This window comes from Gadus morhua, chromosome 22 (assembly GCF_902167405.1).
Source record: "Gadus morhua chromosome 22, gadMor3.0, whole genome shotgun sequence".
NCBI classification, from domain to species: Eukaryota; Metazoa; Chordata; class Actinopteri; order Gadiformes; family Gadidae; genus Gadus; species Gadus morhua.
Genome location: NC_044069.1, coordinates 14,380,102 through 14,391,181, shown reverse-complemented (window position 1 = coordinate 14,391,181; position 11,080 = coordinate 14,380,102). Strand labels below are relative to the sequence as shown.

At 48.5% G+C, this 11,080-nt stretch overlaps 1 protein-coding gene across 1 annotated transcript in view; it reads right to left on the bottom strand.

Annotated features, from left to right (window-relative positions):
* Positions 1-10,704, bottom strand: part of col9a2 (procollagen, type IX, alpha 2) — a 21,656-nt gene extending 10,952 nt beyond the window's left edge. The window contains exons 1-12 of the mRNA XM_030347886.1: positions 10,428-10,704; positions 8,852-8,926; positions 7,776-7,811; positions 7,574-7,636; positions 5,919-5,972; positions 5,528-5,563; positions 3,889-3,912; positions 3,486-3,539; positions 3,301-3,354; positions 1,711-1,761; positions 1,283-1,339; positions 1,109-1,162 (exon numbers count right to left, since the gene is read on the bottom strand). Of these exons, the coding sequence (XP_030203746.1) occupies positions 1,109-1,162; positions 1,283-1,339; positions 1,711-1,761; positions 3,301-3,354; positions 3,486-3,539; positions 3,889-3,912; positions 5,528-5,563; positions 5,919-5,972; positions 7,574-7,636; positions 7,776-7,811; positions 8,852-8,926; positions 10,428-10,499 (630 nt within the window). The 5' untranslated portion in view covers positions 10,500-10,704. The remainder of the gene's footprint in view (positions 1-1,108; positions 1,163-1,282; positions 1,340-1,710; positions 1,762-3,300; positions 3,355-3,485; positions 3,540-3,888; positions 3,913-5,527; positions 5,564-5,918; positions 5,973-7,573; positions 7,637-7,775; positions 7,812-8,851; positions 8,927-10,427) is intronic.
* Between the last annotated feature and the right edge of the window lie 376 nt (positions 10,705-11,080).

Sequence of the window (11,080 nt, the reverse complement as noted above, 5' to 3'; positions counted from 1 at the left end):
CATTTAGTGAATGTGAACTAGATTAGGGTTCCCGAGGCACTCTGTCTTAAAAGAGGGTAGGAGCTTCGCCGGTCAGCTCTGTCGTCTCGAGCCTTCGACCAATTCATGCGTTCGCCAAATTATTTTAGGCCAGTGCTGACCGGACTCTGCATGAACGCCACGAAAAAAACGGGGAACCAAGGAGTATGTTTACAGGTTGAAATCCAAACACCATTTCCAGAGAGCTAAACAGTCGGTCCTAAAAAAAAAGGCCAGCAGCCTACCTTGGAGAGTAAGGTGCAAAATAGATGTGTAGGGTGTTGGGTATTGTCATTCCTCTGAATGTCTAAGCAGTGCCAAAAGACAGTGTGTGCATGCGTGTGTGTGTGTGTATGTGTATGTGTATATGTGTGTGTGTATATATGTATATGTGTGTGTGTATATATGCATGTGTGTGTGTGTGTGTGTGGGAGAGGACAGATCAGGGGCTAATTCCGGGGACCATACTCACTGCCCTCCCTGAGCCCAATGTGTGCTCATTAGCTCTGCCTAATACTGCGAGGTGGCAGGGCTAAGCTAACCCTGGACGTCTCATCCTGCCCTTCATGTACCTGGCTCTTCTTTCCTTTTTTTTTTTATATTTTTCATCTGGCTCGCTGCTGACTGCGGGGCCAACGGCAGGCCTGACTAATCACAGCCAGATTAGTGCCAGTCATGTTCCTCGGGGGGCTTCATTAGAGCTAATCCTCGCCACCGCTGGCCTTGAATGGTAGGCGCGTGTGTAATACCACACGCCCGTGCCAGAATGTGCTGCAGCACTTTTGTGTAAAATGTGTAAGTGTGTGTGCGTGTGTGTGTGTGTCAATTTGTAAGTGTGTGTGTGTGTGTGTGTGTGTGTGTGTGTGTGTGTGTGTGTGTGTGTGTGTGTAAATGTGTAATTGTGAGTGTGTGTGTGTGCGCGCTGTTCTTTTTTTGTCACACTACCTTTGTGGGGTCCCAACTCTATTAAAGGGGGAGCCCACCCCAAAAAAAATAATTAACAAACTCTTTGCGGGAAACCAACTCTGGATTAACAGCCTCCAAAACAAAAAAAACAAAAAACCCCCGCGGGTGGAGTGGATAGACTCACCAGTTTCCCGATGCTGCCGGAGTCTCCCAGGATCCCTGAGCGCCCTTTGTGTCCCTGCAACACAATGAATCAGCAGTTTTCTTTGGTAAATGACACCGACAACGACCACAAAATAATTGGTCGAGAGCAGAGTTTGCTTATCGTCTGGCGAGCGCAAGATACCACGGTACCAACCTTGACTCCCATGAGGCCCTGTGGGCCCTTAGGGCCGGCTGGACAATTAGTTGGACACTGTGGAGGTAAGAGGGAGGAGAGAGTGAGAGTGAGTGAGTGAGTGAGTGAGTGAGTGAGTGAGTGAGTGAGTGAGTGAGTGAGTGAGTGAGTGAGTGAGAGAGAGAGAGAGAGAGAGAGAGAGAGAGAGAGAGAGAGAGAGAGAGAGAGAGAGAGAGAGAGAGAGAGAGAGAGAGAGAGAGAGAGAGAGAGAGAGAGAGAGAGAGAGAGAGAGAGAGAGAGAGAGAGAGAGAGAGAGAGAGAGAGAGAGAGAGAGAGAGAGAGAGAGAGAGAGAGGATTGTTTCAAATAGGGAAGAGCTGTCAATTGAAGGTTCGGGGAGGGTAAGAATATTAACAAAAAAAAGCGGAAGAAAATGTCAGCGTGACTTACCTGGAAGCCTGCACTGCCCTCCTCTGCACCAAGGAACTTCCCTGGGGGGCCCTGATAGCGGGGAGGACAGACAGTGAACAGGAGGCATGGACGGACAGTGAACATACAGGAAGTATGGACGGACAGAATGACAGACAGCCATAATGGACAGGGATTCAGGACAGACAGAGATAGATAATATTGACACTAGAGAGATAGATAAATTGATGATATTGACAAGAGGGAAAGAGAGAGACAGAGAGAGATAGGGAAGGAAGGAGAGAGGGAGGGACGGATGGGAGGATGGATGGATGGATGGATGGATGGACGGATAGATAGAATCAGAGTGAATCAGAGCTGCAGGGAACGCGTGCTGAGCCAGCACTTTTCTTTTTTAATGCGTGTCTCTCCATCCCCCTTTCTCCGGCGTCCATCCATCCATCCATCGGTGTGTGTGTCTGTGTGTCCGTGTGTGTTTATGGACGGATGTAAAGTGTAAAGGGTGCGCCCCGCGCCGCGCTGATGTATTCCGGCAGCGGTCGGACGAGACAGCTCACTGATCTAACGGGACTTCATTTACCCGAGGACAGCACTAAAGCAAAACAAATACACTCCCCCGAGTCGAGAGCATTACTCTCGGCAGAGCTGCCAAAGCATCCCCCCGCGTCCCCCGTCCCCCCGCCGTCCCCCCGTCTCTCACCTACTCCCCGTCCTACTCCCTACCCTCGCCTGCCAGCGCCCGGTCGGGGGCGGAGCTGTGCTCGACATTAGGTAAACAAGGAAGCAGGCGAGGACGCAGGTAGCCGCGTGCGTCAGGGAGTAGTTGATCAGGTGCAGGAGGCTTTGAGTTGTGGTTCTAAGCGTAGACAGGTAGGGCACTGAGTCAGTGGGCAAGGGAGGGACTCGGTAGGGAGTGGTCGAGAAGCAAGGAGGCAAGAAGAGTGAGTAGGTAGGCAAGTAAGCAGCGTGCTAGGTAAGTCAGGTATGTCAATGACTTAGAATACAAGTTAGGTCAGTAAACTCACAATGTAAGCTATGTGTATGGACACAATTAACAAAAGGGATCTCTGATTGGCTGATGCACAACACAATATGTCCCAGGGAACACAGTTGAACTGCTGACCAGAACCGGGGCCACAGGGGGCGTGATCTTCACTCTGAGAAGCTACAGGCAATCAGCCCAATGGCTAAGTGTGTTCCAGCATCCACCACATGATAGCTGATAGCATCCCTCCTAATCAATCAACCCCCGGCGACGATTGGTACGCCACTTTTAATGATTACAGACGATTAGCAGCTGTCCCGCTAGCTCACAAATCTCTCATTTTCTCTCAAAAGCAGCCTCGTTAATCTCCCGCTAATAGAGTCCATCACTCTCCATCGCACATTTGACATCAATCAGAAACGCCCGGCGACAGATAAGAGATTTATGCCCGAAGGAGCTAAGTGCTTTGGCTTTCGTTGGGTGGCTTTAGGCTCTGGGGTTTGGCGCGCCAAGGACACTGCAGAGTTATATATAAAGGCACAAAAGAAAATATCAGGAGAGGAGGAGGAGGGCCGGGCTCGGCTGGGGGCCGATGTATGCAGAGCGCTGAACAAAAGAAAACTTACTGGCTTCCCAGGGGGTCCGGGGAGACCGGGGGCTCCAGGGGAGCCCAGGATTCCCTGTGGGAAGAGGAGGAGGGGATTATGCAGTGTGAAGGGTATTCGGAGGAGGATGGAGTTGAACACAGAGTTTGTAGTTAGGGTTGGAGTGGTGCAGGACAAAATTAGGAAAAAGGGGGGTGGCGGCCTACCTTGGATCCACTAAGGCCCATCTCACCAGGAAGGCCTATGGACCCGGCAGCACCCTGTAGGACGAGAGGGAGGGAGGGAGGGAGGGAGGGAGGGAGGGAGGGGGAGGGAGGGGGAGGGAGAGGGAGGGAGGGGGAGGGAGGGAGGGAGGGAGGGAGTGAGGGAGTGAGGTAGGGAGGGAGGGAGTGAGGTAGAGAGAGAGAGAGAGGTAGAGAGAGAGAGAGAGAGAGAGAGAGAGAGAGAGAGAGAGAGAGAGAGAGAGAGAGAGAGAGAGAGAGAGAGAGAGAGAGAGAGAGAGAGAGAGAGACGTTGCCCCAATCAGAGAGTACAATTGAACCAGCACCACGTTACTGTAACGGTATTTGAACAATGCAGAGGATCAAACCCAACAAGGTAGTTACTTACAGCCAGTCCGGGCAGCCCGGGGCCCTGTCGGGGAGAAGGGTCAGAGTGGTTAAGAGGGTTAAACGACAACAAGCGCAACCAATCTGTATCAAAGTCCAGGGCATATCCGATTTAAACGGGATAAGCCCAATTAATAACATGCGGGCAGCAATTAAACAAGGCATTGTATACATTGTCAGAGTGCATGGCAAACAGTGGTTCATGGGTGTGTGTGTGTGTGTGTGTGTGTGTGTGTGTGTGTGTGTGTGTGTGTGTGTGTGTGTGTGTGTGTGTTTATGACTAGGAAAATAGAAATGGAAACAGTGTGAAAGCAATCAGTTGGTGTTTGTCGTGTCTTCTCCTGGAAATGAATTCTAAACAAAGTAATTAAGAAAAGTAAGCTTTCTCTGAGCCAGACACGCCCGCGGGGTGAACGCTTATCTCTCGGGTTGTGTAGCGTGAAGCCGCCTGATATAGAAGTACATCGCGGCAACAAACACACAAGCCCGGACAAACACACACATACACAAACTTGGACCCACGCACAAACAGTGGGCTGTTAATTCGGAACAAAGGATTTCACTAATGGTATCGCAGTCAACCGTGTCATTGGGTGACTCTGGTCTCGTGTCTGAACATACCTGACGGCTCGTGTCTGGGAATAAGTGGGGACACATTACCACCTAGTGGTCAGTTTGACCTACTGCAACTGGTCTGTGGCCATGCATAGCCCTCCTACCATTATACAGGCCTGGTTCCTTTGGGTACGATTTTCAATTTAAGAAAAATACCCACTCACTCATACACACACACACACACACACACACACACACACACACACACACACACACACACACACACACACACACACACACACACACACACACACACACACACACACACACACACACACACACACACACACACACTCAATCACTCTCTGTCTGACGGGCTCTGCCTCAGAGAACCCGCATTTCATTCATTTTCATGTGACTATACCGGAGCACAAAGCATGCTGAGATTACTTGAATGCGGCCAAAGGGGCAGTCCCGACCTAAATTAAGTGTCAATTCCATCCAGACCGCTATCCAACGCGCCGCTGCACCTCTGGCGGCCAATCCCTCTCTAACAGGTGCGTCTCTTCCATTTCCCTTTCCCGGCCTTCTCTGGCTAATGGAGGGGAAATGAAATGACGCCACTTCTGTGTACCCTTCGGTTGGCCGATGCGGGGTCCTGCCAGATCCGGTTCCGCCGTCTCCCGCGGGGCCCTACCATCACACCCGCACTCAAAGACACGAGCATTTGTTCATTTTGTGTTTTTGGTCCCTTTTCATTTACTTTCATGTCTTTCCAAAGAGTGAAGCCAGAGAGCCCGTAGCAACACCCCTTTGGCACAGTACACCAGTTGCTAATACAAACAGCAACAGGAGGCACCAGCTGGTGTGCCTTCAAAGCACGGCTGAAAAAATATTAGATTTTGGGAAGGCCTGTTGCATTGCACTGGTTCCGCAGGCAATCGGAACGGGCCGAACACGGACCGCCTCGATATTGACAGCACCACTCTGAGGTGAGCTGATAGCGGTGGCACAAAGTCGAGCGTATCTTAACCTGACCATGGATTGGATATGAGTAGTCATGTGACACGAGGCGGTGTACTCACAGGAGGACCGGGCTCGCCGCTAGGTCCGGGTTGACCCTGCAGGGGGCGATGCGCAACATTAGGACTCTCACAGTGAACCCAACAGCCCGTTATAAAGCCCGTTCTTATAGATCGCTTGTGCACTCAATAGCTGCATTTGTCATGGAAGGTGGATATTAATCTTCAAAGGTTCAATATAAAACTTTAGTTGTTTTGTTTGGTATTGTATTACACAAAAACACATTATCAATTCTATAGGCCTACAGGAAATTCAAATCACATTCTAAAGGATAGAAAGTTTAGACTCTATAGCCATGAACACTGATGGCTTTATATGATGGGATGTCTACACTAAGCCATCATGTGCGTGGCACGCATGTGTGTGTGACAGAGTGTGTATGGACACACTTGCCTTGGGTCCGGGGCTTCCGATTGGGCCACGGTCGCCCTTAGCACCAATCAAACCCTGGGAAAGGGAGGAGACACGGAGGGAGGAGGATGCAGACAAACACATATATTAGAAGAGGAGAAGTGTAGTCGTCTTGGCTAGTACTCCTTTGAAGGTTGCATGTGACTCTCAAGTCATGGCACGGACCAATGAGCGTGTTTGATTGGACCTGACGTGCGCCATCTAAATAATAAGGGTTCCTAACGAGGGAAAGGAGATTCCGGTACAGATTACTGGCCAAATCCCTTTTGGAATGTGAACGCGTGTATGCCCATGTGTTTATTGTGTGTGTGTGTGTGTGTGTTGTGTGTGTGTGTGTGTGTGTGTGGTTGTGTGTGTGTGTGTGTGTGTGTGTGTGTGTGTGTGTGTGTGTGTGTGTGTGTGTGTGCGAGTGCGAGAGCGAGAGCGAGAGAATGTGTGGGGGGTGTGAGAGAAAGTCTGAGAGAGTTTGTGTGTGTGTGTGTGTGTGTGTGTGTGTGTGTGTGTGTGTGTGTGTGTGTGCATATGCGTTTATAATGCGTGTGTAACCGTGTGTGTTTATGCTGTGTGAGCCCTTGTGTATTTAAGTTTGTGAGTGCATGCATGAATGTGTGTGTGTAATAATTTGACCTCCTGTGTATGTGCGTGTTTGTGTGTGTGAGTGCGCGCGTGCATGAACGTATGTGTGTAATCATGTGCCCTCCTGTGTGTGTGTGTGTGTGTGAGAGTCTCTCGATTCCCCTAGGAGCGGATAACGGAGGAGGCAGCTGTGGCGGGCAGTCTACCTGGTGTTCAGAAAGCGCTACGGCTGCACTTACAGGACCCGTATGTGTGCGTCTCTCCCTGGGAGATGCAGCTGCCCTCACCCTGGTCACTCAGTTCACATAACGCAACTCTCCGGCGTGAGACGCGGTGAGAGCCATTATGTTCCAATGCACTGAAGCACTGAGCAATAAGATGGACTCTCACACACACAGGTGCACTTTAGCATTTCCTCTTGTTAATTCACGCAGACAGACAGATGCAAATTTGTTTTGGATGCACACACACACACACACACAGACACACACACACACACACACACACACACACACACACACACACACACACACACACACACACACACACACACACACACACACACACACACACACATTAACGGGCACTCTTGCATGTGAAACATGAATGTACACATATACGCTAACTCATTTTCTAATGGTTATACAGGCACATGCATAGTACGCACACACACACACACACACACACACACACACACACACACACACACACACACACACACACACACACACAAACAGGTGCACTGAGATATTTCATACTTATACACAAATGTTGACAAATGATGACACAGAAAAGTACTCTCATTCTCACACACACAGGTGCACTGATGCATTTTATCATACTAGTGTATGAATGGATGTCGTCCTTCATTTAGAAATGTTGACAAATGATGATACACAAAAGTACACCCACTCTCTCTCTCTCTTACACACACACACACACACACACACACACACACACACACACACACACACACACACACACACACACACACACACACACACACACACACACACACACACACACACACACACACACACACACACACCAAGGGCTCTTACATCAATGCCATTCTCTCCTGATAGTCCATCAGGGCCGGGCTCACCAGGCTCTCCCTTCTGTCCCTGTGGTCCAACATAACAGCATTAATATTATTGATGGTATTTACTGTCATAGTATTTGTGCTGTGCATGTGTATACTGTGAAGCACTGCGTGTGTGCTGGAAGCAGAAACAGCAGCAACAGGTCAAAGGTCAAACTCACAATTGCACCAGGGAGCCCGGGAGCTCCTGTCTCCCCCTAGGGACAAACACACAATTCAGGGGTTACTAGTGTTCAGAGTGTGTGTGTGTGTGTGTGTGTGTGTGTGTGTGTGTGTGTGTGTGTGTGTGTGTGTGTGTGTGTGTGTGTGTGTGTGTGTGTGTGTGTGTGTGTGTGTGTGTGTGTGTTTCTATAAGCGCTAGGGGAACAGGTCTTTCACTGTTAAAATATGTTTAACGTGTGCATAGTTTTACTTCGACCACATTAAATACTACTATGTGTATCATTAAGCTCTGCTGGACATTTTGTAGCAATAGATAGGCTACACACCATTTATAATTACACAATAATTTTCCTGTCTTTGCTATAGTTTTTTCTAGCTTGAGGCTTTATAGCAGTGGGCAATTTATCTAGTCCGCACCAGTAACACTGATGCAGGCTAGATAAATAGATGAAAGAGAGAGTGAGCGGACTGGCCTTTGTTTATCTGGGATTTAATGCACTGGCAGGATTCCATTTCAGGCAAAATAACACACTAGCCCCCAATGCAGTGGGCTGGCATCCATCCCTTTCTCTACCATCCACATCAACCAGAACGTATAAAGAGTTAATAAAACAGCCTTTTGCTTGAGGTGTAGATTTAATGAAATAAAGGCATAAATCTGTTATATAGCCGAATGTAGTCTAAAATGCACAACACAAAACTTCCAGAGGTTAACATTGTTAATAATGTCTGCTTGTGTTTAGCTCTTTTAGCTTAGCACACTAAAATCTTAGCAGCTTTATAAGGTATCTTTTGATAACACGAGAAGCACTTTTAAACGGTAGAAACATCTCACATTACCGCTAAATTAGCCCACAACCTGCTGTCAGGAAGGAGAAAAACGGAGGCCCCTTCCTCACAGAGCTCTCTCTTCATAGTGAACACTGCCCTTTTGTACGGCCGTATTTTCATTAGCAGCGCCCTCTGGGGGTAAACCTCCGCAACTGCGCAGATAAAATGTAGGTATTTCTGCCCTCCACAATGACCGTCTTTGTGGCAACCTGTGGCTGTAGCCTAGATGGGGGTAGATACTCACATCCATGCCGTCAGATCCAGGGGTGCCAGAGGGGCCTGGGGAGCCGGGTTGGCCCTGAGGTCCAGGTGGACCTCTCTGAAAGAAAGCAAAATTATGTTTAAAATAATATGAAATATATATCTTGCATTAGCTTAATACGATAAAGTAACGTACAATTAATTGTAATACTGGATACAAAAGAGTTATAATTCCTAGCTTGAGTAAATACATATAGGATTATAGCATTATGGCATTGCCACTATATTATAGCAATTTGGTAAATACAGTTCACAACATTAATTAATTGCACAAAGAAAGAACAAATTTCCCATGTCATTAAGTGGGCCTTCCGATAAATGTGACATAACCAAGTTGAATAACAACTTGACAAAGTTAGCGTGCTGTTTTCATTTCCCATAATGAAACAAAACACGTTGGAAGTTGCTGATTGAAAGTAATTGATTAAATCTGAAGAAAATTAAGTGCAGCAGAGCATGTTTCCCGTGGTTGTCTATGGCACCAAAAATTAGGAACCAGCACACAAACAACAGAATTAATTAAGTGATGTTTAATGAGGAAAATAAGAAAATGGCGAGGCGGCGGGTGGGGGTACATTATTATTTGTTCCTATTACCCCACCCCTCCACCACTGTCCCTCCACACCCCAACCCACAGACACAGCCAACCCCACACCACCCTCCTCCATCTCCATCTCCCACAGTGTTGGTGAAACTTAGACTCATTTCACTTCACTTCATTAATGATGAATCAAAGAATCACTTAATGTTTTGCAGGTCTTATTCAGGGTCAAACCCTTTAACGGGGGTCACAGATTGCAGATACATGTGATTCCGTGTGGCTCTTTAAGACATTCCTTGGCTGTCTCTGTTTGAATAGGGGCTTTCACACACAGGAGAAAGAGTGGTCTTGTGTACCTGTTTGAGTGTGTGTGCGTGTGTGTGTGGGTGCATGGGTACGTGTGTGCGTGTGTGTATGGGTGCGTGTGTGTGCCTGGGTGCCTGTGTGAACTGATTCCTAACTGTCATGGCTGCTGTCTTGCTGTTTCGTCAACGAAATGTAAAAAAATAAATTCCTTGGCATTGTGTAATATCCCCAAAAATATAAGTAATTCCAGTGTTCCACTTTGAAACAAGTTCTTCAATTGAGCCTGAAACAAGTCCACAAGCCGTGGAGATCATATCACACGGACACAAAACTTTTCGTTATGCAGCAATCAGGTATCAAACAAAGCTTTCCCCATCCACTCATAATAATATGAAACATGAACAATCCAGGCTTTCCCAGGAAACTTTAAACACACATCTAACCCACTCAAACTTTCTGCACTGCAAAATGATCAATGTTCAACATGGCATTCGCATGGTCTCCACCGACATCAAGACGCACATCCACAACAATACAACCATTATAGTTTGCAAGTTAAACGAATGACCCCTTAAAACAAAAATACATTCATGGTCCCCTGGTTGTTCTCCAAGGGGCCACATCTCCCATCATCCAAACCCCCTACCACCATACATCTAACGCCCAGGTCGGGCCGGTCTGGTGGACCCAACCTCCCCAGGTCTGCACTCACCACTTGGGCCAGAGCCAGGCACAGGGTCTGCAGGATTACCCAGCCCGTCAACAAGGCAGAGAGCGTGGCCATGGTCCCACTCTGCTATACCTCTCTCCTCGGTGAAGTAAATCCGGTCCTGGTTCTCCTCTTACAGTTCCCTTAAGCTCCTTCCCCGGGCAGGCTCTCTGCTACACTGTGGGGCCGCAAAACTGGCCGAAAAAAGAGAGGGGGGAGGGGTGGGGGCTAGAGGAGTCCGGCTCAGGAGAAGGAGTGCTCTCTTCTGGGGGAGAGAGATGGATGGATGGGGGCGGCTGGATGGATGGGTGGTGGATGGATGGATGGAGGGGGCGTGGGCGGATGGATGAAAGGTAAGGAGAGGAAGGTAATCAGGGGAAATTCAGCGATGCTGAACTGTGCAGAACGGGTGCAACACACACACACACACACACACACACACACACACACACACACACACACACACACACACACACACGCACACAAACTCTCTCAGACTTTCTCTCACACCCCCACACACCCCCCACACATTCTCTCTCTCTCTCTCTCTCTCTCTCTCTCTCTCTCTCTCTCTCTCTCTCTCACACGCAAACACAGGCGCACACGCAAGCTGATCGAGGGAGGGGCATAGGCTCTAACTCTCATGAATGGGTTAT